Source organism: Schistocerca serialis, chromosome 3 (genome assembly GCF_023864345.2).
Source record: "Schistocerca serialis cubense isolate TAMUIC-IGC-003099 chromosome 3, iqSchSeri2.2, whole genome shotgun sequence".
Taxonomy (NCBI): Eukaryota; Metazoa; Arthropoda; class Insecta; order Orthoptera; family Acrididae; genus Schistocerca; species Schistocerca serialis.
This window is the reverse complement of record NC_064640.1, coordinates 258,707,699-258,733,624: the sequence shown is the minus strand read 5'-3', so window position 1 is coordinate 258,733,624 and position 25,926 is coordinate 258,707,699. Positions and strand designations below refer to the sequence as shown.

Here is a 25,926-nt window from a genome sequence, read left to right as displayed (position 1 = left end):
AATCTTCAAGACAAGATCCTCCAAATTACAAATGAAGGAGTATTTCCGATTTTCAGGCCACTTCAACCTCATTAAACAGATTCAGGAAATTATACTGGAAAGGAAGTCTCATAATTATGTAGTTTACTTCAATCGAGGAGAGGTCATTAATAGCTAAATGAGGGTAATCCCAAAAGTAAGGTCTCTCATTTTTTTTGTAAGTACAGAACACTGTCTGTTTGGCAGTTGGTCACATTGTTATGAAGAGTGCTTCATGCGCTGAGGGACTCAGTCTTGGCTTGGCAGCCATTGAGAATGGAGCTCCCATTGCATGTTACTGCCAACTGCGAATGGTGTGCAGTTATTCGGTTTTTGAGGGCAAAGGGCACAGCACTGATTAAAAGCCATTGCCAATTGACAGAAGTGTATGGTGAGTCGTGCATGGATGTCAAAACTGTTCATAAGTGGTGTAGAGAGTTTGTAGCTGGTCGGACAGAAATTCACAATGAGCAAAGGAGTGGAAGACTGTCAATTTCTGAGGAGACAGTGTTGAAGGTTGAGCAAAGCATGTGTGAAGATTGGCGGATCACCCTGGATGATCTCTGCATGTTGGTTCCCGAGGTTTCCCAAAGCACCGCTCACAGAATTTTAACGGAAACATTGAACTACCAGAAGGTGTGTGCAAGATGGGTGTCACACATGCTGACTGAGGACCAGATGCAGCAACAAGTTGATGCTTCCCATGCATTTCTTTACCACCTTGCAGCCGAACAGGTCAACTTTCTGGACTCAATTGGCATGGGTGACTAAACCTGGTAATAGCACCTTACACCTGAGACCAAGCAACAATCATGCCAGTGATGGCACTCTTCTTCACCAAAGCCGAAGAAATTCAAACAAACACAGTCTGCCGGTAAAGTCATAACAACCATTTTCTGGGATCGGAAAGGGGTATTGTTGGTCGACTTTATGCCCACTGGGACCACAATTAATGCTGACAGGTACTGTGAGAGACTGAAAAATCTCAAACGGGCAATTCAGAACCAGAGAAGAGGAATGTTGAGCAAGAGCATACACATTCTCCACGACAACACTTGCTCATACATATCTCGGCAAACCATTGCTCTCCTGCAACAGTTTCAGTGGAACATAATCACCCACCGACCCTATAGTCCTGACTTGGTGCCCAGTGACTATCACCTGTTCCCTAGGTTGAAAGAACATTTGGCCAGAAAGTGATTCAGCTCCGATGACGAGGTGAAAGAGAACAGCATGGTGGCGAGCTGGTATTACATGGGCATACAAAAACTGCCACAGCGTCTACAAAGATGCAGCGACAGAAATGGTGATTATGTCAAAAAATAGCTAAATGTTCAAGCTGTAAACTGATGTAAACCATTGTAGAAATAAACAGGTCTATGTACTTACAAAGAAATAGGAGACCTTAATTTTGGGATTACCCTCGTATAACAGAGTAACTCATAGCTGATGTGAAGATTAAGCTTCTTGCGGTAAGCCAGTGAAGTTTCATGCTAGAATGGTATGCTAACTGCACTTTACCATTTCAAGTGAAATAAATCAGAGTTACTTGTGCAATCGATGAAAGCTATTACACGTAATATTATTCTCTCCCATTTTACAAGATTTTACTACTTCAATTGTAAGATTTTTTGCACTAAACACTCCTTGTTTTAAATTGTAGTCCTGATTAGCCTCAAGGTTCCTGAAGACAGATGTACATCCACACTGATACTTCGCAATACACCATACAGCACGTTGTGGAGGGTACCCTATACCACTAATCTTTTCCTTTCCTGTGCCACTCTCAAACAGAATGAGAGAAAAATGACTGCCTTTATGTCTCTATATGAGCCCTATTTTCTCGTATCTTATCCTCTTGGTCCTTACATGTTACGTACATTGGAGGTAGTAGGATCATTGTGCAGTCAGCTTCAAACACCAGTTCTCTAAATTTTCTCAATAATGTTCTTTAATAAAAAGCATGTTGCCTTCCTTCCAAGGATTCTTATCTGAGTTCCTGTGTGGTGTTTGAACCTATCAGTAACAAATATAGGAGCCCATGTCTGTATTGCTTCAATGTCCTCCTCTAATCTGTACTGGTGGGTATCCCAAACACTCCAGCAGTACTTAAAAGTATGGTTGCATCAGTGTCCTATATGTGGTCTTATTTACAAATGAACCAAACTTTCCCAAATTTCTCCCGATAAACCAAACTTGACCATTCATCTTCGCTACCATGATCCTCACATGCTCATTCAATTTCATATCACTTTGCTGTGCTATGCCAAGATATTTAAACGATATGAATGTGTCAAGCAGGACTCTACTAATGCTGTACTTTAACATTATGTTTCTGTTTTTCCCACTCATCTGCATTAACTTACATTTTTCTATATTTAGAGCTAGCTGCCATTCATCACACCACCTAGAAATTTTGTTTAAGTTGTCTTGTATCCTCCTACACTCACTCAACTTCAACACTTTAGTTTTTTTTTTTTTTTTTTTTTTTTGTTTGTGGTTTTAGGGCGCAAAACTTCTATGGTCATTAGCGCCCAGCCCGTGACGTAGAAAACAGGAAAAAAACGAAATTTAAAATCAGCAGCAATGGGAACAAAGTCAAAATTTGAGAAACTAAAGGCAGAAGGAATGCTTAAAATTCCACTATAGAAAGGGGTTGGTTGTCCCCCAAAAAAAAGGCTTCAAATGACTGACGTCATTTCACTGTCACTAATAAACTGTAGAACGCGGTCAGCTGAGCGCGTGTCATCTGCTAAAATCGACGATAGATCCGGCGTTAGCTGTAGACAGGAGCGTAACGGATTAAAATAGGGGCATTCAATTAAAAGGTGTCTGACCGTCCACGGCTGAGAGCAGTGGGGACAGAGTGGGGGAGGATCACCGCTTAAAAGATGTCGATGACTAAAAAGACAGTGCCCTATCCGGAGTCTAGCTAAAATTACCTCCTCCCGACGACGCGATCGGGAGGAAGAGGTCCATGCGCAAGGAAGGGCTTTCACTTCCCGCAATTTATTATGGGGAAGTGTTCAACACTTTAGTGTACACCACAGAATCATCAGCTAACAACCACAGATAGCTGCCCATCCTGCCCACCACCACATTTATGTATACAGAGAATAGCAGCAGTACTATCACATTTCCATGGGGCACTCCTTATGATACCCTTTTCTCTGATGAACACTCATCATCATCGAGGACAATATACTGGATTCTATCACTTGAGAAGTCTTTGAACCATTCACGTATGTGAGAATTTATTCCATATGCTTGTACTTTTGTTACTTGTCTGCATTTGGGCACTGTGTCAAATGCTTACTGGAAATCTAGAAATATGGAATTTGCCTGCACTACTTCACCCATAGTTCACAACATATAATGTGATAAAAGGGGAAAGCTGCAAAAAAGTAATCCACTGATATTTATCAATGGCACTGGCTGTATAGTGGCAAAAATCTTGTAACTGGCAAAGTAAAATCTGGAAAAATGGGAGACAATAATTTGCAATACTACATCCCACATGTCTTTCTAGTTGCAGAACCTAATTCATTGCTTTTGTTGTGCTCTTGGCCTGGACATATCAACACCTCTGTCTTTATTATTATTATTATTATTACTATTATTATTATTATGATGATAAGACTGTTAATAACATTCGGATTCCACCCAAAACTAATAGTGCAATTCAGCCTCTCCATATAGAAGTTCTTCAACAGTGTAAAGCAGTTATCAAAAAATTGTTTGACAATATAATTTACAATAGCTCTTTTTTATTTCAGGTTTATCAGTGCAACATTATTGTTAAACTCCAATCACTTGTGCATTGTCACTTTACATCACCATTTTTTACAGATTTTATCATGTGTGCCTGGTACACAGCACAACTTGTGGAACATGGCCATGAATTTTTCTTACACCATCCTAATCCTGTCTAAATAAATCTAATAATCACTGTGAAGCGTCTGAATGCATCAGTTTTTCTTTTGGCGGGTGTGCCCGACATAAGGAAAATGTTTGTTTTCTTCATCCAACTGACACTTATTTTTGTGTGAACTACAGGGCATAAACAAGGAACTGTTTCATTTTTTGTAAAATATGCATTGTTAAAACATTATTGTAAAAAGTCCAATAAATGAATAGTTATAAAATATTCAGAGTCAACAAATTCAAGTCTTGATTGATGGAAGAGAGAGAGAGAGAGAGAGAGAGAGAGAGAGAGAGAGAGAGAGAGAGAGAGAGAGAGTGTGAGTGTGTGAAATCTTATGGGACTTAACTGCTAAGGTCATCAGTCCCTAAGTTTACATACTATTTGCTCGGCTAATCCCATGCGGCGATTGATGGAAGTCATCTGTAGTGTAACACAATGCACTGCCTTAATTTCCTTTCCTCTGCAAGTTACTCATGCAGCAATTACACATGCAGCTGATGATATTAACTGCAAGTTATTCAAAACCTCAATGTTTTTAGTCACTTTTGGTATGGTTTAATTGCTTAACATTTGCATGTGTGCACTTTAGGTTTCACGCAATGTTCTCATAATGACTGCATCTGCTTATTCGCTGAGTCCCAGCTATAGATAGGATTGTACAATCCACTGCTTAAGTGGCTCTTTTGAGACAAAAGTGAGTAATTTTAACGTTTTTTAGCAATACTTCCAGTGCACTTTCGCAGCTAAAATTTTGACAGTGCATTTCTTTTGGTGTATTCTTCCTGTACGCAAAATTTCAGAAAGGTTTCAACATGTCAAATTGACCATTCCTTTATGAGATCCATTGAAAAATGACAATATGACTGCCCAAAATATTATAAAACTTCTACCATGCATCACAATTGGAAAAGAATGTTAATTCTAAACTTTACATATGTATTACAGTAAGTGTACACATCCTACCACTAAGAACAGAGTCCAGGTAAATTCATATCACATTACATATTACTGTTGGTTGGTAGTCCTGGTTTTGTATCTATGCCTACATTTATACTCCGCAAGCCACCCAACGGTGTGTAGCAGTGGGTACTTTACGTGCCACTGTCATGACCTCCCTTTCCTGTTCCAGTCGCGTATGGTTCGCAGGAAGAACGACTGCCGAAAAACCTCCGTGCATGCTCGAATCTCTCTGACTTTACATTTGTCATCTCCTCAGGAGGTATAAGTAGGGGGAAGCAATATATTTGATACCTCATCCAGAAACGCACCCTCTCGAAATCTGGACAGCAAGCTACACCGAGATGCAGAGCGCCTCTCTTTCAGCGTCTGCCACATGAGTTTGCTAAACATCTCTGTAATGCTATCACGCTTACCAAATAACCCTGTGACGAAACGTGCCGCTCTTCTTTGGATCTTCTCCATCTCCTCTGTCAACCCGACCTGGTACGGATCTCACACTGATGAGCAATACTCAAGTATAGGTCGAACGAGTGTTTTGTAAGCCACCTCCTTTGTTGATGGACTACATTTTCTAAGGACTCTCCCAATGAATCTCAACCTGGTACCCACCTTACCAACAATTAATTTTATATGATCATTCCACTTCAAATCGTTCCACACGCATACTCCCAGATATTTTACAGAAATAACTGCTTCCAGTGTTTGTTCCGCTATCATATAATCATACAATAAAGGATCCTTCTTTCTATGTATTTGCAATACATTACATTTGTCTATGTTAAGGGTCAGTTGCCACTCCCTGCACCAAGTGCCTATCCACTGCAGATCTTCCTACATTTCGTTGCAATTTTCTAATGCTGCAACTTCTCTGTATAGTACAGCATCATCTGCGAAAAGCCGCATGGAACTTCCGACACTATCTACTAGGTCATTTATATATATTGTGGAAAGCAATGGTCCCATAACACTCCCCTGTGGCACACCAGATGTTACTTTAACGTCTGTAGATGTCTCTCCATTGAGAACAATATGCTGTGTTCTGTTTGCTAAAAACTATTCAATCCAGCCACACAGCTGGTCTGATATTCCATAGGCTCTTACTTTGTTAATCAGGCGACAGTGCGGAACTATCAAATGCCTTCCGGAAGTCAAGAAAAATGGCATCTAACTGGGAGCCTGTATCTAATATTTTCTGGGTCTCATGAACAAATAAAGTGAGTTGGGTCTCACACGATCGCTGTTTCCGGAATCCATGTTGATTCATACAGAGTAGATTCTGGGTTTCCAGAAATGACATGAACCATGAGCAAAAAACATGTTCTAAAATTCTACAACAGATCGATGTCAGAGATATAGGCCTATAGTTTTGGGCATCTGCTCAACGACCAATCATTTGGAACATTTCATTCCTCTAGAGACTTGTGGTACACGTCTGTTAGACGGGGACAAAGTTCTTTCATGTATTCTGTGTAGAATTGAACTGGTATCCCATCAGGTCCAGAGGACTTTCCTCTATTGAGGCGATTTCAGTTACTTTTCTGTTCTTTGGACACTTATTTTCATGTCAGCCATTTTTTCGTTCGTACGAGCATTTAGAGAAGGAACTGCAGTGCGGTCTTCCTCTATGAAACAGCTTTGGAAAAAGGTGTTTAGTATTTCAACTTTACGCATGTCATCCTCTGTTTCAATGCCATCATCATCTCAGAGTGTCTGGATATGCTGTTTCGATCCAATTACTGATTTAAAGTAAGGCCAGAACTTCCTAGGATTTTCTGTCAAGTCGGTACATAGAATTTTACTTTTGAATTCACTGAATGCTTCACACATAGCCCCCCTTAGGCTAACTTTGACATCGTTTAGCTTCTGTTTGTCTGAGAGGTTATGGCTGCATTTAAATTTGCAGGGAAGCTCTCTCTGCTTTCGCAGTAGTTTCCTAACTCATTAGATTACTGAGGGCTTTCTAAATTTATATTCAACTCATCAGTTACACTAGTCACATCGTTATATTATCTCAAACAATAGTCCTAAATGCCCTTCTGTCTCTACCAGCAAGACAAATGTTTCTTCCACTGGAGTATATACCAAGTTCACATCCATAGCTCAGCAGTAGTTGTGTTAAGACTGCCACACCGAGTTCAGTCCCAGTGATTTTCCTTTGGTAGCAAGACTAGAACAGGTGCTAAGTTTTCTAAAGAACCCTACATGCTGCCAAGACTCAAGATACAATAACCATTACTAGATTTGCCCCTGTTCTCATGGGTGCACCAATTTATGGGGCACCTTGTTGAGCATAACTGTATGTGGCAAAGTCTGCAAGTTCTATCTCTACAGTGAACATATGTGCAAAAGTCTATTTGCGTCAAATGAAACTTGCGGCTCAAGCCAGTTCTTCATGGTCACAGAAATATTGAATACAATGCAACACATTTTTACACACAGTCAATGTGCCAAAGTGATATGTCTGTCTGGGAGTTTGGAATGTTAATGCTCCAACTACTTGTTAAGAACACTGTAAGTGTCCTCTAAAGTGCACAATACCAAATGCAAGACTGTTTAACCCTTTCACTGCTGTGGACATGCATACATGATCTGCTATGTCATTCCCCAGGTGCTGTTGGATGTGTATAGGCATGCAGCTGGGGTTTTTGTTCACTGCTATGGACGCCTGCATGTGTTCCGAGTTGCTGACCTCTCATTGCTGTTGCCAAGTTACTTACATACCTCGGTGTATAAAAAAGTTTCCAGTATTTATTATAAAACTTATGAGCCTCTCTGCATGTAATCATTTGTAGAAAACCTCCTTTCATTATCTCAAATCATTTCTGAGGCAAGATGATTCTTATGACCACATGATTTGCAAGGTGCAAGGACATGAATGGGCACAGTGCACAAAACCATACATTGGATATAAAACCAAATAACTCAAGAACATCGTAAAATATCATTCCGTTCTCAAGTTTATATAAAATTTCAAAATCTAGTTTAAATTTCATTTACTGCAATATATGGGCTAAAAGTTTACATAAACCTCTGCAAACTCTACTCCTGCAAACACTAAAATTTTGTGGGAAGTTTTACTGAATTTGATAGCGCAGTTCATATGACAAATTCAGTTCCTTACTGAGTGAAGATATCAGACTGTAATATATGCAAAAACTCAATTTCTTTTCACCTAATAGTTTTCAAAAAATCTGATGATAAGTATTCCATATTGGTCGAAATGCTGTATCTCAACACAGGTACCAGCATTTGGCGAGGAATATAGCCATACAATATACCCCCTCCCTCAGCACGGAGTGCAGAGCGCACATCTGTAGCAATGAAAGGGTTGATTGGATTTCAAAGAATACATGACTGTTATGGTTCGTGGAAGATGCAATTATGTCCTGAACACACTATGGAACAGGGTATTAAAATATAAGCCATTCTTTAAGCAACAGAACACACACTTCTGGCAAGCACACAAAGGTTTAACAAGTACCTGTCTTCCACAGAAAAAAATGTTGCGTATTTTTCATCGGCAGTTTATGAGCATGCAAGGTCTATTTGGCAATTAGTAGGGAGAGCCCAGTCACCACAGCTGAACAGCACGTCTTTTCTCACGGGATCACTGATGCTAAAATATTACCTATTGTTATAGTTGTGTTCTAACGTGGCCTGTCATTTTCATTAGTGGGTTGTGCTCAGTATGTCTTAACACCCTAGGAGCCAGTTTCACACACTCATGAGCAATAGTTCATCAGTAACTAGTGTTTTATCAGAATTTGATTGAAACTAAGGTGTGCTCTCGATAAAAGTTGTTAACAGCATATTCTTTATGAAGGTCTAGTTAGACATATTGATGGGGTTAGTACCATTTTGTGACCAGAGCAGCAGTATTTTTAGTTATTTGTGTTTGTTTCCATTTTTGATCACATCTTTTTTGATTATCTAGTATCAAGTTTTGGTCGTAGATCAAAATTATTAATGTCACTGCTTAAGGCAGTTCAGGTGAGTAACGTATGAAAAGTTTGGGGTCCTTTAGCCCAATTACACAAGGCATAGAAATTTTTTAAGGAAGAATATATGAATTATTAGATCATAAACTATGTTTATCATTACAATTCTACATCATCATCTGCATCCTGTCTTAACAAATTTTAATGCAAGCACGGATGTTTTTTAAGTCCCTGTTTTAAGTTCAGCAGTAGAAATCACATGCTTGAGGGGAGTTGAAAATGAACTGAGAGAATAAACATTTTACAAATGCATTTTAGGACTGACCTTCTATAAACAATGAACACTGCCAACTCAATGCGAGCCATTCACTAGCTCCATTGCAGCACTGACATACAAAATTCCAAGGTACAATTAATTTTAACTGATGCAAAATATTAAAAATCATCAACTTACAGTTGTATCAGCTTGATCCTCTTCTGACTGTGGATTTGAAATAACACCTAGACTTCTTTCCGATGTTATGACCCTAATATTATTGTCTTGTAGTTCAGTAATGGCTACAGGATTAATTGGGATCCCCAGTTCTATAGCAGTTGCAGCTGATGGACCTAGCAACCTTTAAAGAAAAAGGGAAACAAATGTGAATTAGAATAATTTAAAATTTTCTCATTTGCAGAGGATCCATGATATCGCAACTTAGCACACAGCATGAAAGAGAAGCAGTGGTTGAGAAGGGATCGGGACAGGATTGTAAGCCATCCCTGATGTTTTTCGATCTATACAATGAGCAAGCAGTAAAAGAAACAAAAAAAAATTAGAGTCAGGATTAAAGTTCAAGGACAAGAAATAAAAACTTTTAGGTTTGTCAGTGATATTTTAATTCTGTCAGAGACAGCAAAGTATTTGGCAGAGCAGCTGAATAGAATGGACAGTGTCTTGGAAGGAGGATATAAAATGAACATGAACAAAAGGATAACAAGGATAATAGAATGTAGTTGAATTAAATCATGTGATGCTGAGGGAATTAGATTAGGATATGAGATTCTGGAAATAGTAGATGATATTTGCTATTTCGGCAGCAAAATAACTGACGATGGCCAAAGTAGACAGGATATAAAATGTACACTGACAATGGCAAGAAGATGTTCCTGAAGAAGAGAAATGTGTTAACATCAAATCTAGAATTAAGTAATAGGAAGTCTTTTCTCAAGCTATTTGTATGGAGTGTAACCATGTATGGAAGTGAAACATAGACAACAAACAATTTAGATGAGAAGAGAATAGCAACTTTTAAATGTGGTGCTACAGGAGAGTGCTGAAGATTAAAAGGGTAGATAAACTAACATATTTGGAGGTACTGAATAGAACTGGGGAGAAAAGCAATCTATGGTACAATATGACTAGGGGGAGGGATTGGTTGTTGGGACACATTCTGAGGCATGAAGGGATCATCAAATTGAGTCCTGGAGGAAGGTATGGGGGATAAAAATCATAAGAGGGAGACCAAGAGATGAATACAGTAAGCAGATTCAGAAGGATGTAGGGAGCAGAAATTATTTAGAGATGATGAGGCTTGCACAGGCTAGAATAGCAGGGGAGCTGCAGCAAATCAGTCTTCGGACTGAAGACCAGAACAGCAGCACACACAATAACAAAAGTAACAATAGATACAGCAACACATTTTCTCAAATCATCGAGGCAGCTCTTTACAACAAATTTACTATGGACTAAGACTGGCCTCTCCCATGAACCATGGATCTTGCTGTTGGTGGGGAGGCTTCCGTGCCTCAGCGATACAGATAGCCGTACCGTAGGTGCAACCAGAACGGAGGGGTATCTGTTGAGAGGCCAGACAAACGTGTGGTTCCTGAAGAGGGGCAGCAGCCGTTTCAGTAGCTGCAGGGGCAACAGTCTGGATGATTGACTGATCTGGCCATGTAACACTAACCAAAACAGCCTTGCTGTGCTGGTACTGCGAACGGCTGAAAGCAAGGGGAAACTACAGCCATAATTTTTCCCGAGGGCATGAAGCTTTAATGTATGGTTAAATGATGATGCTGTCCTCATGGGTAAAATATTCCGAAGGTAAAATAGTCCCCCATTCGGATCTCCGGGCGGGGACTACTCAGGACGACATTGTTATCAGGAAAAAGAAAACTGGTGTTCTACGGATTGGAGTGTGGAATGTCAGAGCCCTTAATCAGGTAGGTAGGCTAGAAAATTTAAAAAGGGAAATGGATAGGTTAAAGTTAGATATAGTGGGAATTAGTGAAGTTCAGTGGCAGGAGGAACAAAACTTCTGGTCATGTGAATAAAGGGTTATAAATACAAAATCAAATAGGGGTAATGCAGGAGTAGGTTTAATAATGAATAGGAAAATAGGAATGCGGGTAAGCTACTACAAACAGCATAGTGAATGCATTATTGTAGCCAAGATAGATACAAAGCCCACACCTACCACAGTAGTACAAGTTTAGATGGCAACTAGCTCTGCAGATGACAAAGAGATTGATGAAATGTGTGATGAGATAAAAGAAATTATTCAGGTAGCGAAGGTAGACAAAAATTTAATAGTCATGGGTGACTGGAACTCGATAGTAGGACAAGGAAGAGAAGGAAACTTAGTAGGTGAATATGGAATGGGAGTAAGGAATGAAAGAGGAAGCCACCTGGTAGAATTTTGCACAGAGCATAACTTAATCACAGCTAACACTTGGTTCAAGAACCATAAAAGGAGGTTGTATACATGGAAGAAGCCTGGACATACTGGAAGGTCTCAGATTATGTAATGGTAAGACAGAGATTCAGGAACCAGGCTTTAAATCTTAAGACATTTCCAGGGGCAGATGTGGACTCTGACCACAATCTATTGGTTATAAATTGTAGATTAAAACTGAAGAAACTGCAAAAAGGTGGGAATTTGAGGAGACGGGACCTGGCTGGATTAACTGAAAGAACCAGAGGCTGTAGAGAGCTTCAGGGAGAGCATTAGGGAATGATTGACAAGAATGGGAGAAAGAAACACAGTAGAAGAAGAGTGGGTAGCTTTGAGAGATGAAATAGTGAAGGCAGCAGAGGATCAGGTAGGTAAAAAGACAAGGGCTAATAGAAATCCTTGGGTAACAGGAGAGGTATTGAATTTAATTGATGAAAGAAGAAAATATAAAAATGCAGTAAATGAAGCAGGCAAAAAGGAATACAAACGTCTTAAAAATGAGATCGACAGGAAGTGCAAAATGGATAAGTAGGGATGGGTAGAGGACAAATGTAAGGATGTAGACGCTTATCTCACTAGGGGGTAAGATAGATACTGCCTACAGGAAAATTAAAGAAACCTTTGGAGAAAAGAGAACCACTTGCATGAATATCAAGAGCTCAGATGGAAACCCAGTTCTAAGCAAAGAAGGGAAGGCAGAAAGGTGGAAGGAATATATACAGGGTTTATATAAGGGCAATGTTCTTGAGGACAATATTATAGGAATGGAAGAGAATGTAGATGATGATGATGATGATGATGATGATGAAGAAGAAATGGAAGATATGATACTGCGTGAAGAGTTTGACAGAGCACTGAAAGACCTGAGCCGAAACATGGCCCCGGGAGTAGACAACATTCCATTGGAACAACTGACGGCCTTGGGACAGCCAGTCCTGACAAAACTCTACCATCTAGTGAGCAAGATGTATGAGACAGGCATAATACCTTCAGACTTCAAGAAGAATATAATAATTCCAATCCCAGAGAAAGCAGGTGTTGACAGATTTGAAAATTACCTAACTATCAGTTTAATAAGCCACGGCTACAAATTACTAACACGAATTCTTTACAGACGAATGGAAAAACTTGTAGAAGCTGACCTCGGGGAAGATCAGTTTGGATTCTGTAGAAATGTTGGAACACGTGAGGCAATACTGACCCTACAACTTATCTTAGAAGAAAGATTAAGGAAAGTCAAACCTATGTTTCTAGCATTTGTAGACTTGTAGAAAGCTTTTGACAATGTTGACTGGAATATTCTCTTTCAAATTCTAAAGGTGGCAGAGGTAAAATACAGGGAGCGAAAGGCTATTTACAATTTGTACAGAAACCAGATGGCAGTTGTAAGAGTCGAGGGGCATGAGGGGGAAGCAGTGGTTGGGAAGGGAGCGAGACAGAGTTGTAGTCTCTCCCCGATGTTATTCAATCTGTATATTGAGCAAGCAGTAAAGGAAACAAAACAAAAATTTCGAGTAGGAATTAAAATCCATGGAGAAGAAATAAAAACTTTGAGGTTCTCCAATGACATTGCAATCCTGTCCGAGACAGCAAAGGACCTGTCAGAGACAGCAAAGGACCTGTCAGAGACAGCAAAGGACCTGGAAGAGCAGCTGGACGGAATGGACAGTATCTCGAAAGGGGGATGTAAGATGAACATCAACAAAAGCAAAATGAGGATAATGGCATGTAGTTGAATTAAATCAGGTGATGCTGTGGGAATTAGATTGGGAAACGAGATGCTTAAGTAGTAAATGAGTTTTTCTATTTGGGGAGCAAAATAACTGATGATGGTTGAAGTAGAGAGGTTGTAAAATGTATACTGGCAATGGCAAGGAAAGCGTTTCTGAAGAAGAGAAATTTGTTAACATCGGGTATAGATTTAAGTATCAGGAAGTCATTTATGAAAGTATTTGTATGGAGCGTAGCCATGTATGGAAGTGAAACACGGATGATAAATAGTTTAGACATGAAGAGAACAGAAGCTTTTGAAATGTGGTGCTACAGAAGAATGCTGAAGATTAGACGGGTTGGTAACATAACTGATGAGGAGGTATTGAATAGAACTGAAGAGAAGAGGAATTTGTGGCACAACTTGACTAAAAGAATGGATCAGTTGGTAGGGCCTATTCCGAGGCATCAAGGGATCACCAATTTAGTATTGGAGACAGGGTGGAGGGTAAAAATCTAAGAGGGAGACCAAGAGATGCATCAAACCAGTCTGTGGACTGAAGACCACAACAAATACTTGGTTTGCTTCAATTGAAGCAAAATTTTTAGTACTTCTACTTTATAATAGTCACACAGACATATTTTATAAATACAATTTAAAAGAAAAATGTGTATTTTATAACAATTTAACTGACATTTGTAGTGTTACACAAAATACATCATCTCTTCAGGATACACTGTTTTGAAAGACGCATCGTACGTGTGGGTGGAGAGTTTTGCATGTTTATATATTGCTAAGAGCTGGCTGTAGTGCAGCTGCTTGCAGGTTCCCCAAGCCAGAGAGGCTCTACTCACTGAATCAGACTGTGTGTCTCACAACAGTGCATTCTACCTACTCCCTAGCCTCCGTCCTTTGACATTTTTAAGGAAAGGGGGGATTGGCATCTGAAGGGAAAGTAATTCATCTAGGGGAAAGTTACCACAAAATCAAACACTGAGGTCCACCAGGTTGGGGTTGGTGATGGGTTACCACCATAATATGGAAAATTTAGTAATGGTAAACAGACTACAAATAAGCCTTGGAAATCCATAGCACAAAATAAAAAGTTTGAGAACGATGTATACAATTTGGAATGTGGAATATTCATAATTTATATAACACTAGTCCCTCAAGTCAGTCTAGTCAAGGAGATCAAACGATGAAGAATGGTTTTAGTTTCTAAAGAGGAAGTTTGCAGAGAGGATACTGGTACCCTTAATGTTGAGGACTCTAGAAACTTTTATGAAATCTGTGATCCAGGACTAAAATTATACACAGGTTTTTGTGTGATGAAGTATATAGCTGCGAATGTATCTGTATCTAGAATATCAGAAATGAAGAGATGTAAAGTGTCATTTGTGAACTGTCAAATGCCCATGGAGGACAGCATGTCCCAAGCAAAGGACTTATTGTATGTGGAATTGGAGGTAGTGGTGGTTGCTTTTCCAAATAGCAGTTATAATGCACAATTGGATTATATAAATATTACAGTAGGGAGAGAACTTTGATGTCATCAGATGGTAAAACAGTTAATCAGATACATCACTCAGACACATCACATTGCAAATGATATCAAAGTATAGAGCTGGACAATGAATGTCAAGACAGTTTAGGGTGGGGAGGGGGGGGGGGGGAGAGAGGGAGAGGTAGAGAGAGGTAGAGAGAGGTAGAGAGAGGTAGAGAGAGGTAGAGAGAGGTAGAGAGAGGTAGAGAGAGGTAGAGAGAGGGAGAGAGAGGGAGAGAGAGGGAGAGAGAGGGAGAGAGAGGGAGAGAGAGGGAGAGAGAGGGAGAGAGAGGGAGAGAGAGGTAGAGAGAGGTAGAGAGAGGGAGAGAGAGGGAGAGAGAGGGAGAGAGAGGGAGAGAGAGGGAGAGAGAGGGAGAGAGAGGGAGAGAGAGGGAGAGAGAGGGAGAGAGAGGGAGAGAGAGGGAGAGAGAGGGAGAGAGAGGGAGAGAGAGGGAGAGAGAGGGAGAGAGAGGGAGAGAGAAAAGCTGGTGAACATTTGACTGTTACAAGCCGAAGAAAGAAACAATCTTAAGAAAGAGGTGTGATACTTCATCAAAGTGCTCAGACACATCACAAAGAAAAACAAATTTGGACACCAGTTCTGCAATTACTTTGAAATTCTCCAGCAAATGAATGTACAATAGCAACCCAATGATTTCTCCAAATAATTCAAGGATACTGTAAATGAAGTGACAAATGCAGTCATCAAGAAGCAGATCAGGATTATATGGTTTGGGGACAAATGCTTTAAGACATTAGCCAATAGAAGCCAAGGATAGTTGGCTACAAGGCACAGATTTTGCACAGCACAGTTTGAAGAAGTACGGAGAACTATGCATGTAACGCTGGGAAGAGTAAAGAGAATGTATGTCAAATGAATAACAGGAGAGGCTCAACAAGATTTCTGGGGAAAAGCAGCTTTAAAAGATCAGAGCTGCTGTAAGCTCATCAAGGACAATAGTAGCACCACATACTCCATTCTTTGCAACACCGTTGAGAGGTGGAAATAATACTTCAGGGAGCTCCTCAACTGTGATGATGATTGGTTTGTGGGGTGCTCAACTGCACAGTCACCAGCACCCATACAAAGTGCCAATCTTTACGCAAACCAACCTAGCCACTTGCACGAATGCTAATGAAATGATGAGGACAACACAAACACCCAATCCCGGGCAGAGAAAATCCTCTGTCAGGAAACGAACCTGGGACCCTGTGATCCTGAGGTAGCAATGCTAGCCATTAGACTATGAGCTGCAGACTCGTCATCCGTCATGACCCTAAGGATTTATGAATTCCATCCTACTGACACTTTAGATTTTTGACTACTCACCTCCTCCACTTAAGTACACAGTCAGATATGAGGCTGAAGAAGAAAAAAGTTTAGGAGAAAATGGAATCCAAATGGAAGTCATTCAAGCTGCAGGGGAAAGACTCTCAAAGAGAAGTCACCAACCACTCAAAAGAATCTGAGTTGCGGAAGACATCCCAGAAGACGGGAAGATGGTGATCACCTACACTATGCATAAGAAAGGTGACAAAATGGAGTGCACCCATTAAAGAAGAATCACCCTTCTGAACATCTGATATACGATTTTGCAGAGCTGTACACTAGATAGAATCCAGCTATTTCCAGAAAAATGACTGAGTGACTGGTGAATGTCAAGGTGGTTTCAGAAAGAACTGTGGATAACTATGTACTGCGTCAGCTCACCTTGAAGTATGGGAGCATGGCAAAGACCTTCATCTGCTGTTTATAGATTTCAAGACAGCATGTGACTGTATTCACTGGGAGATCCTGACGAGATGTCTAATATAATTTGGAATACCAAAGAAACTCATCAGCCTAGTTAGAGTTTGTCTCTAAAAACTGAATTTCAAGAACCAAGTTACGGACAGCTTCAATATAATTACAGGGCTGAGGCAAGGAGATAATGTTTCACCAATACTGTTCAACCTGACTCCCAAAGATAATAAGGAAAGTTTCCCGTAAGTATTTTGAAGGGATCGAAGCCAAAAATGAGAAAATCACTCATCTCGCGTATACCGAAAATGTGTCGCTGTTGTCCAGGTCTAAGAAAAAACTGATGCAGATGGGCAACATCATTGAGAGGTTTCTTGGTGAATGTATTAAGGACAGAGTATGTGGTGATGAGCAAGATTCAAGCCTATTCAAGAGACCAACTCCAATCACTGGCAGTCTGAACCTAATCCAACAACAGTGTTATGATTTTAAATATCTGAGGATGACTTTTTACAGAGAACATATCATGTGAAACAAAGATCAAAGTTAGAATCCACGTGGGAAATCAATCTTACTTGTTTTTAAGCCCAAAGTCTTAGGAAGATCTATGGTCCTGGACAAAATGAGATCACTGGGAAACGGAGGAGCTGGCACAATTGTCAGCTGGATGAGATCTACAATAGTCCAAAGGGGTATTGCAGTTATGATGAGAAACAAACAGCTTGCATAGATTGACAAATCTGAAGATTTTACACCCTGCAGAAGAGCAGCTCTAGGCAGCCAAAGGAAAAGTGGGTAGCTCAATCCATGAGGACTTGCTGCAGATTTGTATAGAAGATGATTGGCAGTAGACAACAGGGAAGGGAAGGGAAGGGAAGGGAAGGGAAGTGGGGCCTTTAGCTGTGGGTGGTCTTCTGGGTCTGATCATGTGACTATGGATCCAAAGGTCTTTGGCTTTTTCCCTGGTCCCAGGATTTTTATCAGTCACTTTTTCACTTCTTTAACCTTTGGAAAAATTTATTAACGAAAAATTGTCATCTTTTTCCATGGTCTAGAATCCACATTAAACTATCGATCACCCTATAACTGGCAGGGTAGGTCAGTCCACAGGCTGGAGGAAAGTGATGCCATACCACCTCCGAAAGGGCCACAGCTAGTAAAGCACTGTGGCGTTCACCGACCTCCAATTTGGCAAACACTTTACCTTTACCTTAATTTACTATTTTTTGTATGACATTTACATTTTAATGTCTTGCAGTTACTTAGCACATGATGAAATATTGGCTTACAAACCTACCATTTTTAAAATTGCTGTTAGAGTGGTAATAAATACAACATTTAGGTCCACATGGTAACCGCCATTTTATATACAGGCACACCTATTTCAGTATTACACCTGTAAAACTACAGTAACTACATAATAACTACACTGAAGTGCCAAAGAAACTAGTATAGGCATGTGTATTCAAATACAGAGATAAGTAAACAGGCAGAATACAGTGCTGCGGTCGACAATGCCTATATAAGACAAAAAGTGTCAGGCGTGATTGGTTACTGCTGCTACAATGGCGGGTTATCAAGATTTAAGTGACACTGAACATGGTGTTACAGTCATCGCATGAGTGATTGGGCACAGCATCTCCGAGGTAGCGACAAAGTGAGGATGTTCCCATACAACCATTTCACAAGTGTACCATGAATGTCAGGAATCCAGTAAAACATCAAATCTCCGAATCACTGCAGCCAGAAAAAGATCCTGCAAGAACAAGACTGACGATGACTGAAGAGAATCATTCAGTGTCAAAGAAGTGCAACCCTTCCGCAAATTGCTGCAGATTTCAGTGCTGGGCCATCAACAAGTGTCCGCGTGCAAACCATTCAACAAGATATCATCAATATGGGCTTTCGGAGCCAAAGGCCCATTTGTGTACCCTTTATGACTGCACAACATAAAGCTTTACACCGCACCTGGCCCCATGAACACTTGACATTGGACTGTTTATGACTGGAAACATGTTTCCTGGTAAAAAAAAAAATGGTTCAAATGGCTCTGAGCACTTTGGGACTCAACATGTGAGGTCATCAGTCCCCTAGACTTAGAACTACTTAAACCTAACTAACCTAAGGACGTCACACACATCCATGACAGAGGCAGGATTCGAACTTGTGACCATAGCAGTTGCGCGGTTCCAGACTGAAGTGCCTAGAACTGCTCAGCCACATCGGCCGGCCATTTCCTGGTCAGATGAGTCTCGTTTCAAGTTGTCTTGAGCAGGGGGACATGTACGGTTATGGAGGTAACCTCATGAATCCATGGACCCTGCATGTCAGCAGGGGACAGTTCAAGCTGGTGGAGGCTCTGTAATGGTGTGGGGCGTGTGCAGCTGGAGTGATACGGGACCCCTGATACATATAGATATGACTGGCAGGTGACACATACTTTAGCATCCTGTCTGATCACCTGCATCCATTGGGCATTCTGACAGACTTAGACAATTCCAGTGGGACAATGCAACACCCCACACATAACACTCTTCTGAGTTTAAACATTTCCGCTGATCACCAAACTCCCCAGACATGAATTTTGTTGAGCATATCTGGGATGCCTTGCAGCGTGCTGCTAGAAGAGATCTCCACTCCTCATACTCTTATGGATTTATGGACAGTCCTGTAGGATTCATGGAGTAATTTCCTCCAGGACTACTTCAGACATTAGTCAAGTCCATGCCACGTCATGCTGCAGCACTTCTAAGTGTTTATGGGGCACCTACATGATGTTAGGCAGACATACCAGTTTCTTTGGCTCTTGAGTGTATACCGCAACAACATAATCGTAGTAAAATCCCATTACCTCTGCAAGATGACTGCATTGTTCTGACTTCTTGAGTTCATTTGCAAGTACTGATAGTGCCGCTGCCTCATAGCTCTGTGTGTTCGAGATGTTGATAAAGTACTTGCAGCTAAATTACGGCGTGCCATAACTAAAGGATGACTTGCAGGAATATCACCTGAAAAATAAGTAAAGGAAATGTGTGTTACACGGTATGGACCACAAGGCAAAAAAACCATGACAAATACTTTAACAAAGGAGTTAATACAATAATTAATATACTTTCAATTATCAGTGCCCTAACTCCTATGAATGTGCAAGTGCAGAATACAGATACACGAATGTATCACTTTCCCTAGTGTTTCATAATTTTGCATTTGTAAGGGCATCAAATGTGGTGTATTAAGTTTGTCAGAAAAGAAATGGGATGAATTTGTGCTAGATTTCGTCTGAAGTGATCCAGCAAAATCACAGCAAACCTCACTTAATACCATAAAACCCCTTTTTAATGAATCTCTGAGGATCGAAATATATTTTTCTTAAATCTAGGTTTTCCTTAACAAGGGATTTACCTTCACCATGCGAATGAAGTGACCCACAATTTGTCAGAACTAACTCATCTAGATACTTACCCACAGACCTCGTAATTTAACGCAGTCTAGGCTATTGGGCTACAGCATTCTAGGCAGCACCAAACATGTGCGTAGAATCTAAAATATTCATTCTCCTTATTTCATTTCTGTCACAGAAAGGAACTGCATTACTGGCTAAATTTTTTCCAGGTCTAAAAGCTGCAGGTGGCGCGGAAGCAAGAGACACATCAACGTTCCTGAGGAATGACATTACCATTGGATATGGAACACATCTGCCAATTATAAGAGAATTATCTTTCTTCCTGCTGCACCCATCTCAGCATATAAACTCTGAACAATCTTTGAACGAATTTCAGCAGTCATCGTGGCACTAAGAGTTGAAAATTTGTCCATTAATAATGATGTCAACTTTTCACTGTTATCATTATAAACACACAGCAGGGCCATCATTCTCTCTCTCTCTCTCTCTCTCTCTCTCTCCCCCCCCCCCTCTCCCCCCCCCCCCCCCCCATACAAATGATTTTTCCCCCCTCAGATCAGCCAGCATCAATGTGCTGGAGTCTTCCATCTCTTAGTTCAGGACAATTTCTTGCACTTTATACCTTAACAAATTTCCACCTGTTCACTATTTTGATAAACACCACAACACAATACATTTGGACACTAAGACCAAGTGTGTTCATTTTCTATGATGTCAGTTTACTTGGCCTACGAGCAGGAATTGTCACTTGTTTAAAATTATCAGCCAAAAAATATGACTGATGTAGCAGAAATTAGAGTTCATTGTGAATTACTGAAATTTTCTGCCAGGAATGAAACAAAACTCAATCAAAAACATTTAGAATTTTGTCATAACTAGATTTCCATTATATAAGTGATTAACATTAAATTCTTTAAAAGCAGACTTTCTTCAAGTAAGGTTCACTGAAACCAAAAATTTGTCACATTGTGATTATGACAATTTCACTGGGAGCAATGGAAATATTGTTGGAGAAGAAGTAGCACAGTCACCATGGTGCAGGGGTTATGATACTAAGACTGTGGCATGGAGGGTTGTGAATTCAAAACTCACCTCAACTGTAAAATTTTAATTTCTATATTCAGTTCGAGTACAATCTAGAAGTATCCAAATATGTCAAGAAGCATTGTACTGGAATGTTCTGTAGATGTACCAGGTGACCAAAAAGTCAGTATAAATTTGAAAACTTAATAAACCACAGTATAATGTAGATAGAGAGGTAAAAATTGACACACATGCTTGGAATGACATGGGGTTTTATTAGAACCAAACATATTGCTAGACGCGTGAAAGATCTATTACACGCATTGTTTGGCGATGATCATGTGCTCAGCCGCCACTTTCGTCATGCTTGGCCTCCCAGGTCCTCGGACCTCAGTCCGCGCGATTATTGGCTTTGGGGTTACCTGAAGTCACAAGTGTATTGTGATCGACCGACATCTCTAGGGATGCTGAAAGACAACATCCGATGTCAATGCCTCACCCTAACCCCGCATATGATTTACAGTGCTGTTCACAACATTATTCTTCGACTACAGCTATTGTTGAAGAATGATGGTGGACATACTGAGCATTTCCTGTAAAGAACATCATCTTTGATTTGTCTTACTTTGTTATGCTAATTATTGCTATTCTGATCAGATGAAGCGCCATCTGTCGGACATTTTGTGAACTTTTGTATTTTTTTTGTTCTAATAAAACCCCATGTCATTCCAAGCGTGTGTGTCAATTTGTACCTATCTATCTACATTATTCCGTGATTCATTCAGTTTTCAAATTTATATTGACTTTTTGATCACCCGGTATATACACTGTATGTGTTCTGGCCGGAGGCAGTTCGCTCTGCGCTCTTGTATGTGCAAGTGCTGCATAAACCTTCGTGAAGTGAAGTTAGTGTTAGTCATTCATCTAATTACACTTTATATATGAAGACAGTAACTGTTCTCAAAAGAACAGATGCTGTAGATGACCGTGCAGCTTTTCTCTGGAATAAATGATGACTAACTGAAACCCTCAGCTGCCGACAGGTGGTGTTGATATACCTCGATGTGGACAGCTGAAAATGTGTGCCCCATCCGGGACTCGAACCCAGGATCTCCTGCTTACATGGCAGACGCTCTATGCATCTGAGCCACCGAGGACATAGATGAATAGCGCGACTGCTGGGACTTACCCCCTGCACACTTCCCGTGATACTCGCATTCCCAACTGTCCACAATTCTACCTATGTAATGTACCGGGGTCGAGTCCCAGTCTGGGCACACATTTTCAGCTGTCCACATCGAGGTATATCAACAACACCTGTCAGCAGCTGAGGGTTTCAGTTAGTCATCATTTATTCCAGAGAAAAGCTGCACGATCATCTACAGCATCTGTTCTTTCGAGAACAGTTACTGTCTTCATATATATAGTTGAAGGGTACCCAGCCATTGACCTTCATCTGTGCGAATGTGCACAGGTTGCCCAAACTCTTACGGGAATCGCCAAAGGGTGCGCGAGTAACGAGTGAATGGGCAAATGTCTATAAGGTACATTACATAGGTAGAATTGTGGGCAGTTGGGAATATGAGTCTCAAGGGAAGCGTGCAAGGGATAAGTCCCTGCAGTCATGCTATTCATCTGTGTCCTCAGTGGCTCAGATGGATAGAGCATCTCCCATGTAAGCAGGAGATCCCGGGTTCGAGTCCCGGTGGGGGCACACATTTTCAGCTGTCCACATCGAGGTATATCAACAACACCTGTCGGCAGCTGAGGTTTTCAGTTAGTCATCATTTAATTATCCTTTCTTCTGCAAGACATTATTCTGGTGGAGACACTAGGCAGTGGATCTTGTGATAGGACACATTACTGACGACACAGTGGCTCCCATCAAGCCACGACAGAACCGTCGTTTACATGGTGAGAATCCCGAGACCGAGCCATATTCAACAGATCACAATCTATTGAAGACAGAAGAAGAGGAGGATGTTACAATGACAGCAACTGTGTGCCACCACATGAGATATCCTTCCGGGTTCTCTGGTGTCGATGGCCAAGATCCAAACAAGTGGCTGAAGATATATGAGCGTATAGCCAAATTTAACAAATGGGATGACACCGTGTGTTTGGCTACCATATTTTTTCACTTGGAGGGCACTGCCAAGCAATGGTATGAGAACAACGAGGAGCAGTTCACAAGTTGGAAAGTATTCCAGGTGGAACTGTGTAAGTATTTTGGTGACACACAACGACAGAAGGGCAAGGCTGAAGATAAACTGCAGGGCACAGCATCCAGGAGAAACTAAAGCATCCTACATTTGTCTTGGAGTTGTGTAAAATAGTGGATCCTAGAATGAAGGAGGAAGATAAGGTTGCACATCTCATGGAGGGTGTTGCCAAGGACATGTATCAACCCCTCCTACTCTGGAAGGGGGTTTCGACAGCAGACTAGTACATAAAATGGTGTCAGCATATAGAGAAAACGCATCGAAAGAAAATTACACACAAAAAGTTTGAACGGCTTCCAAATGTCATATTGATGTCTATGATCAAGGAAGCAACTGATCTCACAAGTGTTCTTCATCAGATAGTGAAAGAGGAAGTTCACAACGCACTTTGATTGCACGTGGAGCAAAAAACCGAGATGCTTCAAGAGATCATAAGGGAGGAAGTAGAACATATATTGAACCCAATCTCTTGTCCTTCATTTCCCTTTAAATGGGTGAAAAAGTCAAGACCCAGGTGGAGTTATGTTCCTACAATACCGCGTGAGGAACCTGATTGGGCACCTAGGAAGACTGACGTCTGGAGGTCTCAGGAAAACCAGCCAGTAGGCTTCCACTGTGGACGACCGGGACATGTGCTGTGCTATTGTTGAGAAAGGCAGCAGATATTTGACGACACCCACGCCAGAAGACAGAAGACCGACCTTAGCTGAAGCCAACTCTGGGACGACAAAGATGAACAAGAAGATGTGGATGCAGGACGACATAGGTCAAGGTCCCTGCAAGCTAGCCACTGGAGAGGACGCTCCCCAACATGCCGATCAAGGTCTCCATCACCATTTAGAAGCTCCAGCTGATCACCCAGCTGCTGCAGTCTGGAAAACTAAAGAGCGTGACCTTCCTTGGAGGTGAGGCTGCCAAGGAGCAAAATCCTCTACCATCGATCACTACAAAAATGATAGGAAACTACATCAATATCCTCATGAATGGCTGACCAGCCCAAGCTCTTGTGGACTCTGGAGCATCACATTCAGTCATTTCGGAGAAGTACTGTCACCATTTGTAGAAAACCATATTCGTCGACAACAAAACATCTCTGCTGAAGGTGGCTAACGGGAAATATGTAAAACCTTCAGGAAGATGTACCATTCGTGTGGGTGTAAGTGGCCATACCTAGCCCTTATATTTCATCGTCTTAGAAGAGTGTAGTTGTGATGTCATTCTTGAATGGGACTTGGCTTCACAGGCAATTGTAGATTGTGGTCTCTCAAAGATTATGCTAGACGAGACGAGATATTATGGACAGGAAGATGCGCATCCTTGTGGAGACTATGTGTGCTGGATGAAGTGATCATTCCTGCAGTCAGTGCTAGAAAGGTAACTGTCATGTGTCATGCCATGGATCAACCCATGGATCTTTTAGTGGAATGTAAGAGAAGCATACCACTGAAGAATAACTTGGTCATCCCTGGCTCTTTAGTCTCATTTAAGAACAGATGTGGTGAATTGTAGATAGTTAACCGTTGCCGAGAACCGCAGATCCTTCCAAGATGCGTGTGCATAGCAAATACCGAGGCATTAATTGCCGAACAGCTGAGTGTCATAGAAACCTCCCATGCTGAGTCTGTGGTGAAATTGGCACTACCACTACGAAACAAGATCTTCTAGCTCAACTACCACCATATCTCACTAAGGAACAACAGAAGAAGCTACAATGCCATTCTTCAAGAGTTCTCTGAATGCTTCAGCTCACAGGTGAAGAGCAAATTAGACAAATCGATGGTGAAGCACCAGATTAGCACTGGAGACCATCAACCAATAAGCTCAAGAGCATACCATGTCTCATCAACGGAACGTCGAATAATCTACGACGAGGTAGAGAAAATGATGATGAATGACATCATTCAGCCTTATCAGAGCCAATGGTCATCACCAGTGGCTCTTGTCAGGAAGAAGGATGGCAGTTGGCGCTTTTGTGTTGATTACAGGAAGCTTAATAAGGTAGCTAAAAAGGACATTTACCCCCTTCCATGAATTGACGATACACTAGATTCTCTGAAAGGGGCTAAGTTTTTCTCAACCATGCACATGTATTTGGGATACTGGCAAATCGAAGTAGATGAGGCTGATCATGAGAAAACTGCATTCATCACCCCTGAGGGCCTGTATGAGTTTAAGGTAATGCCGTTTGGTTTGTGTAATGCACCAGCAACTTTTGAACGGATGGTGGATAATCGTCTATGTCACCTGAAGTGGACGATGTGTGTCTGTTATTTATATGACATTATAGTTTTCTCAGAGACATTTGATGAACACTTAAAAAGACGGAGGGCCGTTCTCCAGTGTCTCCAACAAGGCAGACTGAAACTTAATCCAAGAAAGTCTCTCTTTGGAGCAAAAGAAATCTAAATACTTTGACACCTTGTGTTAAACGAAGGTGTGCGGCCAGACCCAGAAAAAGGTGAGATCTATAACAGAATCTCCTATTCCTAGAAGTATTAGAGATGAGAAGCTTCCTCAGATTATGCTCTTATTACTGTCATTTTGTCAAAGACTTTTGTATCAAAGTCAGACCTCTTCAAGAGTTGTTAAAAGCCGATGCTAAATTTATCTGGGGTAGTGCTCAACAAGATTCTTTCAATGTGCTGTGAAAAGCTCTGATAACTGACCCTGTACTTTGTCTGTACGATGAGACAGCACCAACAGAACTACACACAGATGCCAGTGG

General features: G+C 41.0%; 1 protein-coding gene across 1 annotated transcript in view; it reads right to left on the bottom strand.

Moving 5' to 3' along the window:
• LOC126470028 (E3 ubiquitin-protein ligase HUWE1) overlaps positions 1–25,926 on the bottom strand; it is a 458,288-nt gene that overhangs the window by 114,211 nt on the left and 318,151 nt on the right. The window contains exons 38-39 of the mRNA XM_050097515.1: positions 19,405–19,561; positions 9,296–9,458 (exon numbers count right to left, since the gene is read on the bottom strand). Coding sequence (XP_049953472.1) covers positions 9,296–9,458; positions 19,405–19,561 — 320 coding nt within the window. The remainder of the gene's footprint in view (positions 1–9,295; positions 9,459–19,404; positions 19,562–25,926) is intronic.